Genomic DNA, 21,953 nt, shown 5'->3' with positions numbered 1-21,953 from the left:
GTGCTACAAAAGAGCAGGTTGGCTAGCTAGTTAAGAAGGGAAAGCTGCAGTTTGCTGGCTAGCTGTGAGGAGAGAGCTGCAGTTTGCTAACTAGCTGTGAAGAGAGATGGCATTTGTTGGCTGTGCTGAGAAGAGAGATGGATATGTTGGCTGTGAGGAAGAGGAGTCAGATGACTGCTGCAAGGACCAGGGAGAGGCAGAGCATAGAGGAGTTGCGTTGTTCAAGGAGGTACGAGGCCCTGGAGATATAAAATCCCTTGCGCTATAAGGATGCTAGAAGTCGTGATAAGGCAACAGAGTCCTACTGGGAATGCTTTATAAAGCCAAATTTTAAGTATCACAGTCCAGAATATGTCTTGAAATGAAGTATGTGTATGATACATTGAACTTTCAATGTTATTTCAAGGGAAATTTTCAAAAGCCCATGCACAAATCTTCTGGCCCAGTGATTTCTTTAAAAAGAAAAAGAGTTCCTAATCAGAAGCTACAGGTTTGGAGCAAGCCTAGTCCTCCTCCTCTGTTATTACAGCATGGTTTACAGGCTGGTTTTGGTGTTCACAAGCCAGATTCCTACTGGAAGTAACTAAATCAATGTTTCTGAACCAATGAATCACAGTCAGACAGGTTCAGACTGTGTGCAGTGCAGGAATGTTTGTTCCAGGGAATACTGTCTTCCCTGAAGCCAAGCTGTGTATCTACATGCTGTGTCGGTGTAGTCCATCAGCATTGTCTAGTTCAGGCTACTGGTCTGCTCTCGGTGCAAGCAGATCTCACAAATTCAGACATAGCCAGAGGCTCTCTGCACCAAGTCTGTGAACAAAGTCTGGGGGCTGACTGTGCTATAAACTCCCCCCAGGGGAGGTGGCTTCCATTTGAAGAGAGGAGGTGCTCAAGGGAGAGAAGAGAGGCATCAGATATCTGAATGGTACTATCCACGGAAGAACTGAATAGTAGTATTTGAAACTTTTATCACAGAAAAAGTAAGAACAAAATGACATTTTTAAAATTCAAAACATGTTATTTTAAAAATGATGAAGAACCATTCTGTCTTTTCCAGATGTGCACCAGCTAATCATCTTTCTGAATTCTAATTGTGAATTAGGTGAATTCCCGTTTTTCGAAAGCTTTTGTGTTATTTCAGTTGTTTTGCCATTCATCAAAAATATCCCACCAAAGTATGTTTGGTGTACTTCAGATTGATAGGAGCTGAGTGGGAAGATCAGACAGCACAGGCAGAGAGGAGGAATGAAAATGGCAGCTTTATGACGTTCCCTTCATCCATTTCCCTCTGGGACAGGTCACTGACCTTAGCTTTCTGTGTCTGGGCTGAGGCATACTATCAAGGGCTAAGGAAGATTTACTGGGATTCGTAGAGCTGTAGGAGCATCTGCACAAGAGGACTTTTATTTATCTCTAGTTCCTTAATATGCTGTTTGTCTGGTAACCTGGCTTTCCTCTTCTCCAGCTAAATTGTCTTGTCAAGGACAATCCATACTACTGTGTTTCCATGGGGATGGCATAGGGAGAGTGCCAGGTGGGTGAGAATCCTGATCTTCACTTGCAAGGGATATTGAATAATGCAGTTTAGCTGTAAGTTTATGCATGCTCACACACACATGCAGAATAAAACGAAATAGTGGCATTTCTAGTCACAGCTACAAAATAAAGATTATTATTTTCTAAATAAATTCTGAATTATTGGGGGCTTTGTTTGCTTCTTGTGGTTGCTTACTGATTTCATTCAGTCTGTCAGTGTATATTCTTTTACATGTTAAAATCCCAGTAAATTTTTAAATTTGCAGGAACATTCCCATAATGAAAAGCTTCCAGATTAAGTTAAGAACATCAACAGTAATATAACAAAAGTATTATAAAAATGCTAACTGAAGATCATGTCTTTGTTAAATACAGGTATTACTATAGGAATAGTATATGCCAATGTTTTTTTAAAGGACTACCCAAAATACTTGTGTTTGAATGAGGGGGTGGAGGTGCTGTCTAAATTTCTTGGACCTTTGCAGACATTTGTCTGGTTTGTAAGAAACAATATGATACTGCATTCAGAAGGTATTGATATTGTTGATATGAAACACACCAGGGTAACACAGCATGTTAAATATAAAATACATTCTGCAAAAATAGATTCTTTTGTCTGCCGAATTACTTTTCTTATGTACAGTACAAGTGAGTGGTACTTTTAAGTCTTTGTCTTTAAAACAAACAAAACCTACATGGAAATTGCAAATCATTTCTGTAGTTAAGAAAATAATTGTTTATATGCTTAAATCTGCAAAAATATCAAGCTGCTGGTTTTGACACACACTGACTGACTGGAATTGGAGGGCTTGAGTCTTAAAGCTATTTGAATTGCAGTCTGTGTGAACTATCAAAGAACAGTACTAAACCCTGTGTTAGGAGCATGGGCAGTATGAAGAGGAGTTGGGAAGTGGGCTTTAGGAGCTCTATTATGCAGACTTATTGAAAGTACAGTGTTGAGTTCTACAGTTGCAAGGAATTCACTCAGACCAAGTTAATGGGAACATCGTGGTGTGATCCTAGGATTTCAGAAGAGTCTCACCTGAAACAAGCCCATGGGTGGCCTAGAGCATTTGTTAACGCCTTCTGCTCTCTTCTTGTGCCACACTGGGGCTCCAGTGGTTGTTGCAGAAAGTGGTGGAATACTCAGTGGACATTGGCATGGGAGGATATGTGCGGATTTGTGTATTGCATTCCCCATGGAGGACTGTAGAGGACAGGGCTTTCCAATGTTCCCATCCCACCAGAAGGCCCTTGAGTAGGCAGCATCACTCATCCTGTCTGTACACAAACCGGGATGAACATCTTTGGGCTGCTCTTTTCTAACAACACGCTCACAGTCGTCTGGCACTGACTCTCCAGGCTGTGATACCCGGTTCCTCAGCGAGCTCTGCTGTTTGCTCTGCTGCCTGCCCTTGTTTATTGTGCTGTGTGCTCTGTGGGGAAGGGTCAAGTAACAACAGCAATTCTAGAACAAATCTTTCTACGCCTGCATTGCTAGAAGTCCAGCTAGGAATAGGGAAGAATGACTCATAGTGAATACTTCAGAGATTTTGAGAGCCAATGTCTCAGTTAGTCTCCTGCTTTATACTAGCCAGGCTATGAATTGTGCTTTATGAGGTCAAGCCAGCTGGCACTGTAAAAGGAGCACTGAGAGAACTGTTTAATGTAGGAGGACTGTTTCAGTTATTAAAGGAAGTTTTTCAAGTTAATGTGGGCATAAAATTGGATTCCTAAGAAAGGTAGACTCACGGATGCCACCAGTGATGCCAAGAATGTATTGCATGTAACTATGATGGAAGCATATGTACATTTTAAAAAATATTTTCACTAAATATTTTTGGGTTTTTTGAATTGAAAAATGCTTTGTTTTAAGGAATGCTTGTCTGTATTTATCATTCTATAGGAATGAACCTGCACTGAAAGTCCAGACCTGATAGGAAAAAGGTCTCCAGGGAGAGGTACCAGACAGGGAGTGACAAATACACTTCAGGGAGGGCAAAATGACACTTACTGAGAGGAAATGAGATAAAGGGAAATGTAGCAAATATTTGTGTAACTAAAAATCACTCTCAAGTGGGGGAAAGGAAAAAAGAGAAGAGCCATATAAGAAAGGATGTAAAGCTAATGATGTTTTGTGAGGTTGTTAGGAAGTTTGATAGGGTAGTACAACATAAAGTATTATGTGTTTGTAATCTCAGAGGAAAGTGCCCCAAAATGCTATTGCAAATAATAATTCAAGTATACCATTTTCTAGTCCCATTGTAGGGCTGTGGCATATACTGGTGAAATGATAAAAAAACACTCAGAATGTAGTAGTTAGTGGTTCAATATGGACATAATAGGGAAAAAAGGGGAAAACTTTCCAGCTTATCATCACTTGCAGTTGATGTCCAGTATGGATACACACCTTTTGATAATTCTGAGTCAAACTGAGGATTTAACCAGAAGGTCCTGTAGGATTTAATCTGCAGCAAAAGTGCTTGTTTCTGATACTGACACATTATTTCATCTCAGACTACCCTACCTTACTGCAGGCCGAGCTGTAACTGAGACAGGACAGCAGATGAGAAAGAAGAGTGAGGGGGGGAAAGTATGTCAAAACCCAGCTTTATTGTCATGTCCCATGTAGCAGTAAAAGAATGGGAGGGCAAAGGAGTCTGTACTCATGGTGCTGTCTTGTAAAAGATAATTTCAGCTTTCATGTGGAGATTTCCAGTGTCCCCAGGGCTCCCCACAATATCTCCTCTATAATTCAAAACCGGCTTCACCCTTACTGCTTCACTTGCCCACAGAAGATTTCAAAGCTTAACAGTTAGATGTGGTGCACAGTCTGTGCTCCTGTGATATCCAACATGACAAAAGAAAATGGGGTTAAATGCAATGTCCCTTGACAATTTATGGGTTTATGAAGTGAGAAGGAATTTAAAAGAATACCAGTATAGTATTTATTTAATTTATCTACACTGTGACATGTCAGTCAGTGATGATAGACACTGACTGACAGTGCTTGTGCTGGCAAAAGAAAAGGAAACTAATAGCCATTAGCACAGTGTCAAAGTAATACAGCAGCACTCACTCATTTTATGAAACAGCTTTGCCTCAGCATGAAATTGTTAATGGATTAGGATAGAACCTGGTATGACAAGCTAGGTACTGGTCTGGGGCGAGTGCACCACAATTTATCTTGGTGCTGACTCTTTCTCTCTAGCAAACACAGTGCCTGATCTGTGTATTTTGACAAGGGTAAGTATTGAGTGTGTTGGCATTTTTCTGATTCTGTCAGCAGTTTCATTGGTTCAGCTGTGATTAGCACAAAACTTCCACAGGTTAGTCTTCACAACATTTATTTGATGGCACCCAGTAAGAAATATTAAGCTGTCAATGCAATTTTTTTCCCAGTGTAAGAAATGTTTGCAAATCTTAAAAAAAGAAAAACATTAACAATGTTTCCACTGTGATGGATTTATTTATTTTTAGAAAGAGATTGTCCCCAGATCAGAGCATAGCATATATGCAGCATCATCAGTGTTTGCTCCTACATTTGAAGAGATAAGGAAAGAAAAATATAAAAAGTGAGATTTTATAGGAATACACATTAATATTTTAGAAATTTAATTGTATAGAAATTAAAAGCTGAAGAGGGAAAAAAACCCTCAAGAGATGCCGGTAAGATTTTAAATAAAAGAACACAACCACAGTTAGAGTAATTAGACTGTGAAATATTAATCTTCCTGATTTCTGTACAAGTGACTTACTCATAACTATTTATGAGTTTCTTAGCACTCGACTCCCCCGATCTCCCCCCGAAGACTTTGTGTTTTGCTTTTTTTCCTTTAGGATGTTGTTACTTCCATCACACCTCCCCTTTCCCCCCCCCATTTATGGTACACTCCCTGCTGCCTAATCCTCCCAAAAAATGTCAGCTACTGCTGCTGGACTGATATCCCTCTGAACAGATTAAAGTGATGTGTGTTCCTCCAAGGCTTCCCAAATGCAAGTGGTGTGCTTGCATGTGTGCTAAGCATGGCTTTTTGATAGTACCAGCGATGTGTAGAGCACTATTTCATGTGCTAAGTGTTAAATATAGTACAAGGCACAATTGTGATAGTGTTGATAAGAACTTAGGAAAAAAGGCCTTGATTATAAGGTAATGAATTAACTTGGCATTTGCTATAGTGTTATCTTGTGCTCCACTTTTTCAGAGAGCAATTAGAGTTTTGCCAGGGAAAATTTAGCAAGGAAATAAAAGAAACAAAAGGGGTAGTGTTGTAGTACTGTCTCAAAGTTTGTTACATTCCTGTCTTGATGGAGGAGAATAAACTACTTTAGAAGAAGAGGCAGCAAAAAGAAATTAGCACTGAACCCTGAGAGAGTAAATAATGATGGAGGCATATGCCTACTGGGAGAACTTGGTTCTTACTGTGTACTGCAGGTGGAAAAGGTGTATGACCCTGTCAGCATAGAGCTTCATCCCTATTTGCACCATTCCACAGTTTGAGACACAAGAAACCTGAAAGGGATAAAACACTTGGCAGCTCTCCTTTGGCAATTTTGGCTTATTCTCTCAGATCCCTGCCCAGGAGTCAGGCTTATAAAACTTCCACTGGTTGTTTTTCCTAAATGTAGCAGCATTTTACTAACCTGGTTAGTGCATTTCTGAAGGTTTGGGAGATTGGGTGAAGAAGATAGAAAGTAAGGGCTGAGGTGGGAACTACTTGTAGTTATCACAATCTAGGGCCTTGAACATCAAATTGAAAACATGTGAATAAGAGAGACATTTCAGTCACATTCAGCCTGTGACTCCTTCTCATTGTACTGGTAATCAAGGAGTAGAAGACTGTTATGTTCTCCACCGATTAAAAGATCTTTACTCCAGCTCTGGCATCTGGTGCACATCTGGCAGGTTTAAGGAGAGTGGAGATGGGAACACTGTGTACTCTTTAGGCACTTAATATGAAAATCCCTTTGTCCTCCAGCATTGTAGATTAGAGGGTATTGGGAAAACCTGTATTTTTAGGTCATCTTTGTAGCCTAAGAAAACTCCTAGCCCAATACACCAAATTTGGATTGACTGTGGGAGTGGAAAAGCATGAGGTGCAGTGGTAAAAGTGGCCACTCTGAAAGGCTAGAAATAGGGACATCAGAACTTGTTCATCTTTTCCCCAGAATATGCAGAAATCCAGATTTTTTGCTAAGCAAAAGGCCTCAATAGCTTGTTATGCGTAGATGAGTGTTAAGGATGCCTGAACAGAAAAGTGTCTGAAGGCATTCTCTTCTGTGGAGGGAAACAGTGTTTTAGCAGTTTTTAAACTAAGATTGAAATCAGTTTTAAGACAAGCTAGTGATCTTCCTGCACTGCTCTGAATCTACTCTGCAAAGTGAGATAGTTCAAACACGTGCAGAGAAAAGAGACAACCAGATACCCAGCTGAGCAGAATACTGTTCTCCTAAGAAAAGCACTTTGCAGTGTGTGCTGTATGTTCATTAGTCTTTGAAGTAAAAAAGGCTCTAAGGCCAATGGATAAACTGTGGGTTATTCTATGAAATAGGTATAATTTGAATTAAGAGGACAGAAAACAGAAGATATAGAAACCCTCACCTGTAGTACCAAAGGAGAAAGTTTCTACCTGTCTTTTGTAACTTGTAAAAGCACTGCTCCTCTGTTCCTTGGGAGGAGAGAGGTGAATTCAGGAACATTGTCCTTCCATTTTCCTCTCTGCTTGTGCAGGCAAATAGAATAGAGTTAGCCTCTACTCTACTGGGGAATATAAAAGGTGTTTAAACAGCAGGAAAAATTGTATTTATCCATCACTTAAGAAGGCAACAGAACAAATGGGAACCAGTCCAGCTGGACTTTGCCTTTAAACTGCCCGGTTTAAACTCCTGAAATGGAGACTGGTGTGAGCCAAGAGTACGATGGTACAGCCCAATAACTGGGCTCAGAGAAACCCTTAGAGAAGAGCAGAGAGCTGCATTTTGGAGAGCCTGACAGACTTGGTTATACAGACTTGGTTATACAGACTCTGTCTTGGAGCTCAAGCCAGCTATCAGGTTTTCACCAGGAACTGTTCTCTTTGTTATAGGAAAAACAGGGGGAATTTTTTTAGCTTTTTGTTGATATACAATTGCCTGTTTTATGGACTCCTTGCTATTGCTGCACCCAGAGGTTTAGAAATTTATTAGAGGAGTATGCATTGTTCAGGCAAACATTGAAGAATTATGTTTAAACCTGCCAGACACTAGGAAGAAATGAACCATACCAATGGAAGCTATTTAATTTATGTTTTTAAAAGTCACAAAAACATAGTGGGTAGTGAGGGGAAGACATCTATTCACCCTCAGAATATAATAGAAGAACCTACATCCAAAAGAGTCTGATGGAAAGTGGTCCTAATCTGACTGTTTGTGGAATTACATGCCAGGAGTCTTTCACCCAAAACACTGACTAAAATTAATTACATATTTTTTTTACACAAACTGTGTGAACTCATTGATAAAAGCTTCTAGAAAAATCTAATATACATCTGCATATTTTTGAACTTATTTGGAACCTGAAACTCAAAAAATGTTCTTTGACAGAATTGGTTTTGGTGATAGACATGTTGGATATCTACTGAATATTTTTTGCTTCTTTTGTACTTGTAAGCAATTGGTGAACTGCAGCCACTCGAGACAGAAAATGAAACCCAATCTGAGACTCATTCACACAGCAGGAGTTCTCTTCTCCACAGGTGCTTATTACTATGTTACACATAACCATAGTAGCTGAGCCCCATCAGTTGTGACTTCCAAATAAATTCTGTCATTTGTCGTTCCTACTGTTCTGTGCTTACTCCAACAGGCATGTTCTTTGTGCAGTTGTATTTTGTTGCTTGTTTTATTTGCACACATATTCTGTGTATACATCTCTGAATACATTACATTCCCTCCTTGGGGAAGGAAGCACGCACAAATTCAGAGACAGATTCAGATTCAGAAAGGGCAAGGCATTCTCCTTCTATTCTCTGTCCATCCCCTCAGCTGTGTTTTGTTAGGGGAAACAGTGTTGGATGGGGAGGAAGGGGCAATGTTTGCAATGACTGGGTGGTTCGACCTTCTTAGAAATAGCTCCTGTGCCAGTGGCTGTCGCCTTTTTGGAAGTGAGTTTCACTTTGCGAGACAATCAGTTGTTGGCTGCTGCCCTTTCCTTAGGACATTCTTACAGTCTTCTTTCACCAAGTGATTTGAACATCCTGAAAGTAAAGCCTGAGTTTTTCAAATTTGGGGTGCCTTGAGGTTCCTGAATTTCAGTGCAACAAACTTTCTCAGTGTGTTAGCATTGATGTCTGCATTAATCATCCCACTCAGGGGGATCATCCAGCTGAAGTTACATCCAAGTAATGTTTTCCCAGTATTGCTGAGAGTATATCAGTACCTACTTTTCACTTCAGCTAATTTTCCTCTAACTAGGAAGGCTTAATTGCCCGCCAGAGTTATGCAGCACTTCGCTTTCATATGAAACCCATGTTTTGCTTCCAAGGAAAGAGTGTGGAGAGGAGCCTTTTGGCTTCAAATGACAAGTCCAGTTGACAGTCCCTTTTGCCATTTGACTCCTTCTAGAATAGCCTTTGGCAGGGCGGTGCATGAGAACCTTAATTTGTTACAGCTGTCAGAGAGATGTGCATTCCTTTCTTTTCTGTTCTGCCTGCTTTCCTGTGGAAATGAGTTTTTTTCTGTCATGCTCTCTCTGTGACAGGCTGTCCAACCCTATCCTATTTACTTTTTTAATCCATTGGCCAATTTTAGTCCTATTTAGCACTGAGGCAGATGCCTTAATGATATTGAGTTCTACCACTGTAATGAATACTGGCAGCCAGATAGAGGAGAGAGATGTAATTAATGCCTATTCTGATGAAAAGATTTCAATGTGAGCTCAGCTTTTTCTAGGTATCAGGCTTTATTAGCTCTGCTGTGAACAAAACTGCCTGGGTTTATATTGTAAGCATTATTGTAGCGCTTTAATTGGTGGCTTTGCCTCTGTGATTTATCTTGCTATCGTGTATCAGAGCCATAATGAGGGTTCAAAATGCCACTAAGCATGACAATGTTGAGTGTGTGGGCTGATACTACCAAGCATCAGCGTTACTAAGTCTTGGAGATAACAGAACTCCATAAGGACAAAAATCTCTTCTTTCATCACTCCCTCTGACACTAACTCCTTAGCTGTTCATGTTTTATGGGAGGGCCAGCATCTGCTGCCTGGGGTCTCCCTCCTGAAGCAAAGGTTGAGCTGCCAAACACCTTTCCATTCCAGAAATCCTCCTTGAAACGTACAACCCTCACCTTCACCAGCTTTTGTTCTAGGAGCTGGGGTTCCTGCCTGACCTTCTGTGCAGAAACAGTGCTGTGTCTCATCCCATCACTGCAGAGCAGCATGCCTGCTGTGGATGAAGGAGCAACATAGAGACAGTTCACTTCCTCCCTTGTTCTACTAGAAAGGTTATCCATGTAGTACCATGGAGGTACTACATGGATACTCCATTACTACCAGGAGGGAGTAATGGAGATTAGGACAAACTAGTCCAGCCATCCCATTGAATCTCTGGGATAGTTCCGTCGGTTTACCCAAGGAAGCCAGTTTGATGTGCATAATTCAGATATTTCCTCTCTTGCATGATAATCTCTTACCTTTTGCATCTTGCACTTTCTGTAAAAATGTGGCAGAACAAGCATGTTTTTGCATCTGGACAGAAAAAAAATCATAAATATTATTTAGTTGAAATTGCAAAAAAGTATGTGTTTGAGCACCTAGTCTGATTTAGTCAAACCCTTGTACAGGGTGCAAACAGCAGAAACACACCTTGTTTTCAAATTTTAAATACATTAAAAGGCATATATTGGGAATATGCTTAAATGGGTTGTATGTGCAAGTTCAAAAATTATATGGTTTAGATCAGTGCTTTACTTGTCTTTTAGATTTGAGGTTTAGAATTGACCTGTCAGATTTTCATAAAACAGGCTGGTTTTATTTTGAGTTATGAATCTGAGGCAGAAGTGGGAAATAAGGTGATATATAGCCGAGTAATGTGATTGTTTTTAAAATTCCAGGCTTGGCTCACAATGATGTTCATAGATGATCTTGTTTGAGTTCCTGAATAAGTATGCAATAAGTGTATTCTTTTATTCGTGTAGCAAGATATTTAAACATTAATTTAAGTCAGCTTGTCATGAATAAATACTCATCCAGCTTAGTCTGCTTTGTGGTACCTCTAAATTCTATTTAGACTTTTGTGTTACTCTAGTTATATAAGTGGTTTTTATCAGCAATTGGAAATAGTAAGGTACTCACCACTAATTTGGATAGAGAGAATGAATGTAAGTATGTGCACACTGTGCTAAAAGCTTTTATTTAACTTGTTTTTCATTGGTGCTTTTTTTTCTTCTCATAGGGTATGTCCTAGTTGTACATGCCAGCAAATGTGTAATGAGTTTGCAGACCTGTCTACCTTCACAACTCTTCCTTCTGCATGCTTTTTTATTATACCTGTCATGGAATATATTGCCTAATTTGTAAATATCAAAAACACTGTAAAATGGGAGATAGCAATTTACTTAATACCATGCATACACAATTTCTGTCAGTTTTTTAAATAAATGAGCTCTTCTTTTGGAATACAGGAAACTATGCAGAGTGCCTGCAAACACTTTCACAGTTAGCAGTCATCTTAATATTGGTCCTGACTAGCAGAGCACCCAAATCTCCCTGAAATGAAGGATATCATTAATGTTGCTTGAAAAATTGGAGATATTATTAATAATATGACCCTATGGGTCAGAACAAAATAACCTTTTTGTTTTCAAAACTATTGGTCAGAAGGATTTTTTTTCTTACTATGCACCAATCTTTTTGACTTCCATAAACTGATTTTTGATTTGTAAAGAGTTCTGAGAGTAGCCCTGAATTTTCACGTGGTCTCTGTATCTTAGCACAGCTGGAGTGCCTGGAGCGGCAACCCGGCTTTCCTTTGGATTGTCTCTCTGGAACTGAGTAAATTTTGCTCTGGCTTGTGACTCAGGGAGAGAGTTTAAGTGGGTTGGCCATGGGTGGCATAAGGGAACATAGGAATTTTTTCTTTCCAATTCTAAATTTAGAATATGCATTTCTCATATTCATTTCACATCTGCAGAAGTTATTTGAGGAGTATAACATGAATATGTGGAAAGAGGATGAAGATTTCCCATTGAAATTTTGTTTATGTTTTTGTTCTTTTTCTTTTCATTCCAGTGAAATGAAGCAGAAGTTGGATGAAGAGGGTAACAAGTGCAGCATCCTTTCCAAGCAGCAGAAGTTCAATGAGCACTGCTGCATTCGCTGCTGTTCCCCTTTCACATTTCTTATCAACAGCAAGCGACAGTGCCAAGACTGCAAGTACAACATCTGCAAGAGCTGCAGCACTTACCAGAAGAAGGAGAAGGCTTGGATTTGCAGTGTCTGTCAGCAAGCAAGGTAAAAGCCTATTGTTCAGCAACTTGTACAAAGCAGCTGTGGCCTGACCCGAGCTTTTCCTTGTATTTGTCAGTAGTTAACTGGTGGGATAGGACAGGAAGTACCTGTTTATGTAGAGGTTGATTTATTCCTGACGTGCCTGGTTTTTGTAGAGGAGGATTTGTTCTGAGAGTGTTTGGTTACCTGTTGCATTTTCCAGGCTTGTTTAGCTGGACTGATGTATCAGCAAGCAGTAACTGGGCATAGCTTGTGCAAGACTGGGATGTCCTGAAACACCTGGGTTACTAATGGAACCTGAGCACAGATGGTAGTAAGATAGTTAATAGTTTGGCAGCTAATCCCCTTGATGGGTCAGAAATGGAAGGAAGAATATTTGTGAATAGATCATCCAGCTGTGACTGTGTTTTAGAGTGCTTTTCTAAACGCCAGCTTATTGGTGGGGATGCCTTGAGCTTAGTTTGGCAGGTACCCAAAGAAAACAGTGGTGCAACCTGTTATAATTCATAACATCTGCTAAAGAACATGCTGCCGGGCTTCTATTTGCAGAGGGTATCAGGGATTTACTATCTCACCCTTCTGAGGGTAACAGAGCCCCAACATTTAAAGATTGCACCAGAAAAACAAAGCAAAACACTTAACAGCAGCAGAGGGGTCATTCCTTGGATGTGGCTGTTATAGTCCTTGTCTCAAAGTTCCAAAAGCAGCTGTAGCTGTGGTGACATAGTCCTGACTGACACCCTTTAACTCAGACAAGAAGGGTAAATGAAGTAACTCAATTCCTTATGGTTTAATTTTGACCACTGGTGGCTAAAGCACATGTGACAAGAATGGCTGTTTATTTTTAATTTTCTCTTTAGTGGAGAACTCAGGATGAAGACAAGAGACAAGTCCTTTTGCAATGCTGTATGATACTCTTGTACTTACCAAAGCCATACTATTCCCTCTTGTTTTCCATTAACACCCACTTGAAATCATGGAATCATTAGGTTGGAAGAGACCTTCAAGATCATCGAGTTCAACCCATGCATGCCCTAACACCTCAACTAAACCATGGCACCAAGTGCTACATTCAATCTTTTTGTAAACACATCCAGGAATGATGACTCCACCACGTCTCTGGGCAGACAATTCCAGTACTTTATCACTCTTTCCATAAAAAACTTTTTCCTAATATCCAACATGTATTTCCCTTGGTGCAGCTTAAGGCTGTCCTCTTCTTCTGTCAGTTGCTGCCTGGAGAAAGAGACCAACCCCCACCTGACTACAGCCACCTTTCAGGGAGTTGTAGAGAGTGATAAGGTCACCTCTGAGTCTCCTTCTCTCCAGGCTGAGAAACTCCAGCTTCCTCAGTTGTTCCTCACAGGGCTTGTGTTCCAAGCCCCTCACCAGCCTTGTTGCCTCCTCTGGATGTGCTCAAGCATCTCAGTGTCCTTCCTACACTGAGGGGCCAGAACTGGACACAGCGCTCAAGGTGCAGCTTCACCAGTGCCGAGTATAGGGGAACAACGACCTCCCTGCTCCCTGCTGGCCACACTATTACTGATACAGGCCAGGATGCCATAAGCTTTCCTACAAGATCTGTGAATTAAGTTTGTGCCCTTTCACACAGGTCCTTAAAATCATAGAGATCCCAGACAATGCCAATTTCCAAACGTCAGTCTTTGAAGGCGAAGGTGGTTGTGTTCTTTGGGGCACCAAAGAACTTTGTTCTCTGCTTTTTACTCTGGAAAACCTACAGAAACCCCATTTTCCCTGGTGAGGAGGCAGGTGAATGACAGCAGGATCTTTTCCAACAACACAGAGAGCCAGTGCTTGTTTCTGCCTTGCCATTCAACCATTTCACATTACACCTCTTTATTTCATTTATCCTGCATTCACCCATATGGGCAGCAGCACACCAGCCAGGTTTGTGGATGCTGATGAACTGCACTTAAAATACCTTTTGCTGACTCCACAGAAAATGTCTCAGAAGAATTTAATTTCAGAAGAAAAATCTGTATCTATATCATAAAAATGCTATTTCTGATGCTTGAAGTCAGGGCTTTGCCTGTAACTCAGTTATAAACGTTTTCTTTATTTATGAGACCTGAGACACCGCTTGAGTTATTTTTCAGTGAATAAATTAACACTGTTGCTAATCATTTTACATTCTGGTTTATTGGACTGTGCTACTTACAAATTCCTGTAGGTAGATCAAGGGCTAGTATTACTCAGAGACTGCTGATGTATTTTGATTTTGTGGGGGCTTTTTTTTGTGTTTGGGGCAGGGGGCGGGGGTTGTGTGGTATAACTTTTTGGGGTTTAACTCTCAGTCAGTATTTCTTCCAGGGTAAAGCACAACAGTCTTTTTGAGTTTCTCTCATCTTCTCAGTGACTTGCTCCTCAGCTGGACTGTGTTTTCCTGCCTCTCCACAGCTCCTCTGCTTATGTCTTTTATTTTTAGGTTTGATAAGGCAGCACAGGTAGTGGAGGTGGTTCTTGGTTTAGCTGTAATTTGCTTGCACATCTTACTGTACAATAGAAAGTGAGCACTAGTGGGATAGAAATATCTGAAGACCGTGTTCTACACTCAAAAAAAGCTGACATGGTGAATTAGTCTTTCAAGGCTTGACCCCAGTAGAGATACCTGTTCTGTTGATCTTCATCTTCCAAGATAGAGATCTACATTAGCATTGAGCAGAGAGCAAAAATTCAGGTCACCATTTGAAACATAGAACATTTGTAGAAAATTAGTCCAAAAAGTTAGTCTCTGCTTCTTCCAAAAGCAGAAAACTCATCAATAAGCCAGTGAAAACTTTGGTGTTTGAATTCCTTTAAAGCACATCTTCTGTTGCCATACATATTTTAAAAGTTAGAAAGTGGGCTTGGTATGGAATCTCAGGCTCAAAAATGTCTTTACAGCAATGTCTGAATTAATCTTGTGAAGGAGAACCTTCCTAAATTTCCCAATTTCCCAGATTTAGCAGGCATTCTGCCAGTGCTTTTGGATTTAGATTTGTCTCTGACTACTATTATTAATGTTCTCAAGGGCTTCACGTCCATTTGTATCTTTTTAGTCTGTAAGTACTCTTTGATAAAATTGCATAATACTGATTTCAGGTTTTTGATTTCTGTGAGTGCAGTTCCGATTCTTGCGAAGCCTTGTACAATGTCTCCTTGTTAGACACCTGACAGACAATGTATTTAGGCAGCTTGCTGAGGTCTGTACTTTTTAAGTCCTCTTGGCTAAGTAGATTCCAGGCACAGTTTCTTTGCCTGCTGGATTAATGCTTTTGATGGCAGACACAGAGGTTCTTTGTTCATTTAGTAGAAATTAGGCATGCTTTCTATGTGTCTAAGACCACTTTTCTGTTCTCCAAGGAGCCATATCCCAGAACACCCTGCTTGTGGTATTCTGCTTTCCAGTTCAACACTTGTACTGATAAAAATAATATTTTTTTAAAAAGCACAATCCATTAAATTGCATATTTTTGCAGGTTTTTTAAATTAATCATGTTTTACTCCTAGACTGATTAGTATGAGTATATAGAGTCCAATCCAAAATAAGGTGTACAAACATCTGGCTGTCCGCCTCAACCTTTCATGATTGTCATGCATGAATTCCCCTGCGTTCTTGGTTCATTTCTTTTGGTTTCACCATCTGTATGTCAAAAGATTTCTGTCTCTGTTGTGAGTGGGAGCATGGGCACCTAATCTTTCATGCCTTCACATCCATCTGTCCTATGATTTTCTCACTTGTTCTCAAACCTCTTGCTCAGGTGCTGAGTTCACTTAGTGGAGACTCCTGCTTTGCTTTCTTGAGCCAGGCTATGGGTGAGGGGGTCTGCAGGAAGTCATTATTCTGCTTTATAAGAGCTGGTTTGTTGGTGGTGGTCCTTTGCTAGTAACAGTTATTAAAAGACAGAGACCCAGATACTGGTCCTTTTCTCCTTTATGTCATTAACTAGTGAAAAGCACAGTCATGCTGCACATACTCAGACTTCCTGCAGTCAAAGTAGAGTTTTGTTTTGGGTGGCGCAGACTGGGTCTCAAAAGTCATCACACTGGTTGCTTGCAGCACAGATTTATTTGAATGTTTAAGAGAACTACTCTTTTTAAAAAAACCAAAAAACTATGGTTTTTGTTCACCCAATATTACTGCTGCTTTTAAAAAGAAGAAAACAGGGATATAGAAATTACCTTCATCAGCTCTTCAATACAGAGTTATTGTTGAATGTTCCTTATATTTTATTTTGAGTTTTTTGGTGTTCCTCGTTGAATACAACTGGACTGTAACAATTTGCATCAGTAGCAAATGTAATTGTCTTACTGGAATTTGATAATTAGTTAGACTACTTAGATATGCATTAGGGTTTTTGATGCACATCAGAGTGAGATTTGAGAAAATTCAATAAGGTCTAGTCTACCTGCAGTACCCAGTACATTTTTCTGCAACTAGCATGTACTGGGATTTCCACTAAAGTGAAAATGGAGCAATGCGTCTGATAAAATGAAAATTGCAACAGAAAATAAAAGTTAGACTCACTTGGCAGTCAGAACACTCTTCAAATAAAAAAAGAGCTTTGCCAGCTTCAGGAATAGTCCTAAATAAAACCTTTATATTTCATATGGCTTTTTTTTGGAGGACTCTGTAAAACAATGTAATGTGTTTTAGTGTCAGCAGAACAAAGCAGGTATTTGTGGAAACATGATAACGTTGAAGTTAGCCTGTCAAAAGATACATCTTTTTTGCTTAACTGATGCAAGTTTTAGTGTAAAACTCTTTATGGTCTCTTCAGGGAAAAAAAGAAAAAAAGCACAAAATTTGACAAAACCTCAACTGTACTTGAGGAAAAGTAATACTTCTAGTTAAGAACTGAACTTTGTATTTGTTTGCCAGTGCATTTGGCTGTAAGAAAAAACAGTTTCAGGACTTAGTTGTGGAAAACTGATGAAGATATAATGCTGCTTAGCAATTTTGTTTTGCTTTGAAGCAGGCTCAACCATCTGGTAAAAGGAAGACGAAATGTATTTTAGGTAGTCTGCCTCAGCCACAGCTTGGAGCTTTGTGTATAGTTTTGTGACAGTTGCTATTTCTGCTCTTTGAGGTCCCTGTCTGACATTAGTGAGAACTTCTACAGAACTTGGAAGCTGTGACATTGTCAAGCATTTTCAAGTCAATGCCAGGAAATGTGTTTTTGCTTCCGAGATGATAGAGTTGTATAGGATCGTTCACTTGCTCTGTGGCATAGCACAGAAGATAAAGTCTTAGTTCTACCATGGGCATGTTGTCTTCATTTGACCCATATGAGTCTTGTTTTGTTTTTTTGAAAGTTCTCTAAATTATCCCATTCGTATTGTACTTCAGGAATTTACTAATTTTAAGTAAATTGCAGTGAAAATTATTTTTCTCAGCTGTATGTACTTGTAGCAATTTATGCAATTCCTTCCAAAAATGCATGCTGCTCTATACAATTTATTTTTCTTCCTCCTTGTGCTGCCACTCTCTCTCTGTTTTGTATCCTGTCGCTTGACCTCCTTGTCCTTACCACGCTTTAGCGTCACAGTGGATCATAGACACCATATCCTTTTTCTCACTGTACCTATGAAGAGCAAGGACAAGAGCTTTGATTTTGCACAGGGGCCAAGAACAGTCTTTGGTTTATTCAGTTGTTCCCTAACTGGAGGAGGAGAGAGAGAAATGTGCAAACTGGTTGCTTTGACAGGTTGATCTCTGCTGGGTTTTTTGCTATACTGATCTGTCTTAATTATTTTGAAGTATGCACTGTGAAGAATTTAGTTTCTGCTAGACAGAATAAAGCTGAACTTGCATAACATACAGCAGACTGCAATGCTGCACTTAGCTTTAAGAAAAGCATCTAAAGATGGAATTGAAGAGAGGTCTATTAAAGCAGCTAAATAAAAGGGCTGATTAGGCAATCTTTTCTAGTTTTAGGTAGCCTTGGAAGTGAACATGTGCCTGAGGGCGTGGAGGACTAGTCAGTGTTTTAGAAACGTTGGATCCCAGTTTTAGCTGTCCAGTGACCTTGGGGAAACTTCCATGTGTAAGGTTTCCCCTCTGTGCAATGGATTTGATGACCCTGAGCTCTTGCAGGTTAGTGGTTAGGAAGTTAAATGCTCTGGTTGTAAAGTGCAAAGTATTATTAATGTACTGTTATTATAGAGGAGCTTTGCTGCAGTCAGCATGCCTAAACCTTTGTGGTTTTCAGTTGCACAGAAAGGTAAATGCTTGGATTCTTCTGGGGAATGAATGATGGTAGAATATCATGGCTTTATGTTCAATGTTAATATATAAATGCTTGCCTGTGTTTGGCTTCACCTATCTTCAGAAAGTCACGGTAAGAAGGGTTAATAAGCATTTTCCCTAGTAGTAATAAATATTACATAAATAGTGTGAAAAAATTTTGGGACTGCAGACCTGGGAGGAGCTGGATATGAAAGGATGTAACACAGTTTTTCCACTAAGTAAGCAGCATACAAATTATAGGTTGGACTTACTTAGCCTTTCAAAAGGCTTTTGCAAAAGCTGAAGGACTCTTAGTGAGGGTGACAAATTAAAAGCTAATTAAAATTGCACAAGATTCTTTAAGTATGGGCACTTAATGTCACGTGGGAACATCATGCCTTATATTCAGTAGCTGAGATGGAAAATACTAAGTATCAAGCACAGCTTATGGAAGAACTTCCTTTGTGTCAGTTCTGCAACTGGAACTTCATGTGCTGTTCATCATAAAATGTTAAGAAGCCATGCTGTGGTTAACACTCTAAGGTAGCTGTAAGCAGAGCAGAGTGCCCTTTCACACAGACATATCACTGAACATTTTTTTATCATCATTAATGAAAGATTGCTACCTGGTTTGATGTATGTTTGTTTCAGCATTTGGTGAGTCTTCATGCTTTCTTCTGTTGTTTTTGTGCAACCAGCAAGATTTACCAGTTTGCTGTGGTTAACAAAGGGTATTTTTCTTGGTGAGAAAGTTGAAAAACCTCTGGACTTGTAGCCACTGGCAGTGAATGGCAGTAACAAATGTGTCTTTCCTCTAGCTAGTGCAGTTTGCAGCATTACTCTTCTAAAATATTTTTGTGTTGCCAAAGAAGTTAAAGTGAGAATTTAATTTGTCATTTTAAAAAAGATTGACCACATCAATAAATAAGCCACTCTATGTTCTTACTGTTCAGGCTCACCTTTCACATAAAATAGATGCTGAAGCACTCACTGCTTAAGTGTCTCCAAAAAGAATCTATGAGATGCTACATTCACATGTTCCATCCTGCTTCTGCAACTTGATGGAAAAGGAAGGTGGAAAAAGCAATTGCCCTGTGTCTGATAAAGATGAGGTTTTACAAACTTGTGTGCTGAATTAAGTATTTGGGCTTCTTGTACTTTTTTTTGAAGTAGCATATCTTTTCTGCATCTAGGTGTTTGTGAAGCCTTCTTTCAAATAAGCCCTGCATGAATCTGGTTGGAGAGTTAATTACTCTTCTTTTATCTTCCACTCTCAGCTTTCAGAGTATGACCCTAGATTTGTGGATAATGAAATAAATGGTAATGGTTACCTGTTAGGTATTCTGGAAGTGTTTCATGCCTTTTCCTTTCTTACATCCCAACTGCATCTTTTGCTAGAGCTGTCCAGGTAAACATCTTGTCCATTTTAGCCCAGGAGCTAGCAGGCATCTCTTTCATTTATCTTATTTTCACAAGCAGGATCATGTGAACATGAAAACATGGTAGTTTTCATGTTAACATGAAAAGCCATCTCCGTCCTAAAGCCATCTTTGAGTTTCCACCCCCATTCGTTTCAAGTTGTTTTATCCTTTTTTTTAAATGTATTTTTGCAGAAACAGCTTCAAAAAATGAAGACTGAATTTTGACATAGTGCGTAAATAAAAATTGCCTAAAACCAGAAACCTTTTGTTTGCAGAAGTTGTGAACTCTTTGGAAGTGATGTTTGATCATAGCAAAAGAAAGCTTTTGTTTTCAGATTAGTATTGGATTTATAGTGCACTTGGGATTTACTTTGATAAATTGTTTTCATCAGAAAGGTGCTATAGTGAAAATGAAAATTCTTCGCAGTAACTGGAAAATAATGAAGGCCAACATAAAAATAATCATACCAAATATGTCTCCCATTCTCCCATTCATACCCCCACATCCTCCACCAAAATATTTGAAACTCATGTGCCTTTCTGGGAATCAACATGGTGTGGCTTTACAGCTTGACTTTTGTCTCTAAATATTAGAAGCCAACAGGGGGTTGCTAACATCCTTTTGAAGGAGTTTTGTTAGTCCCTTTTTTCGAGGGCTGTTCTGTGATGGAGTAGCCAGTGCCTTCCTGAGTGAGCACTTTTGCTTTGGGAAGGAATCTTTGTAAGGTAATGACATGGGTGCAGCTGCTGGATCTATAATGCTGCCTGTCCTGATCTTTTTGATTTGAAATTTAATAGCTCTAAAGTTTGCTGTTGTAATTTGACAAGTGATGTCTCTGGGCAATGTGTGGGAGTCAGGTGCCCCTACTGGATCATTTTTGTTTCATCTCTGTTTCTGTCTATTGATGTGAAGATTTGTGGGGTGCTTCTCCAGGCCCTAGACTGAAAGAGCCTTCCTTCTCTTCTCATTAAGGCCCCAAGAGATAATTAATATTGAATGAAAATTTGTTCCTCTAATTAGGAGATACTGGTTCCCATGATACTTACACTCTGAGGTTGTTTGTGAGAATAATAGCGTAATGGAGACATCATGGTTCACATTGTTCTCAATTTGCTGATGACAGATTTGCTTTGTGTTCATGGTTTTTCCTGGCTGCCATTCTAGAATAGTGCCTGGAGTATGGAAACTTGAATGAATGCTTGTGAAATAGAGGAAACCCATATAAAGAATGGTAGAAATTGCATCAGGAATCACAGTTGTAATCTTGTCTCTGATGTGTTTGCAGGACTTCCTAACCTAGGGGTTTCTTGAGCTCTCTGTATCTCAGGTAGTTCCAACTGTCAAAAGCACTTTCATAAAAAGTGAATTAATATCTGTTAGCAGCAAGAAAAACATGATGACTCACCTCAGTCCTGCCAACTGACCAGTAGCCAGGCCTGTCTGTGGTGACAGAGCATACCTTCAATCAAACATGCTTTTGGAGACTGTCCTGAGGGGAGAAGACTGTAGAGTGCTGTACTGAGAAGTGTGAATGCAGCTCCACTGTGAGCTACCTTTGGAATGACCCTGCCTCCTGTGCTTCAGAAATTCTGAACCATTCATTTTCAGGGGGGAAGTAGTTCTCTTACATGTTCTAAAAAACCCCACATTACAACTGGTGCCTTTCAGTCTTTGGCATTGTGACCTATCACAAAATACCTTCTTGTGTTTGCATCTAGGATCCAAGGGCTGTTGGATGTAGGAGAATTTAAGGCTAATATTTTGGAATGTCTGTACCAACATTGCTTCCTGAAACTCCTCTGACTATAGACCACTCACACAGAAAACAAACTTAACTAGTGTCTCTGTTAGGCACATAGTGTGGCAAGAGTGGTTATTCTTCTCATTGTGAAAATTATAATTAAAGGTTAAATATTCTTGACAGACACCAGCTTTCAAAGCAATCTTACAGACACCAGCTTTCAAAGCAATCTTGGACAGAGAGGGTTGGTTTTGAGACGTCTGAAAGCATACTTTACTGAGTCCATTCTGTGCAGTACATTTTAATACAGTATTTTCTACTTTCAAAGTGTTGCATCTGCTACCAAAGAAGGTGGTTCTGGCAAGAGAAACAGCAACAGAATAGAGTGAAAGAAGATTGACAGGAAAAGTGTAAGGGGGAGGGTGGGGGAAATAGTACAATTGTAGCTTGAAAAATTAGTCATGTAACGTGTCATTGTAATTCCCAACTGGCAATTAAACAGCACATATCTGCATAAAGGATTAGTAACACTAGAGGGT

General features: G+C 39.7%; 1 protein-coding gene across 1 annotated transcript in view; it reads left to right on the top strand.

Moving 5' to 3' along the window:
• Positions 1-21,953, top strand: part of MYRIP (myosin VIIA and Rab interacting protein) — a 191,834-nt gene that overhangs the window by 67,772 nt on the left and 102,109 nt on the right. Inside the window, 1 exon segment of the mRNA XM_084206520.1 lies at positions 11,804-12,025. Coding sequence (XP_084062646.1) covers positions 11,804-12,025 — 222 coding nt within the window.

Source organism: Fringilla coelebs, assembly GCF_963513975.1.
Source record: "Fringilla coelebs genome assembly, chromosome: 1".
In the NCBI taxonomy this organism is placed as follows: domain Eukaryota; kingdom Metazoa; phylum Chordata; class Aves; order Passeriformes; family Fringillidae; genus Fringilla; species Fringilla coelebs.
The sequence above is the reverse complement of the archived record's forward strand: the minus strand, read 5'-3'. Positions and strand labels throughout refer to the sequence as shown.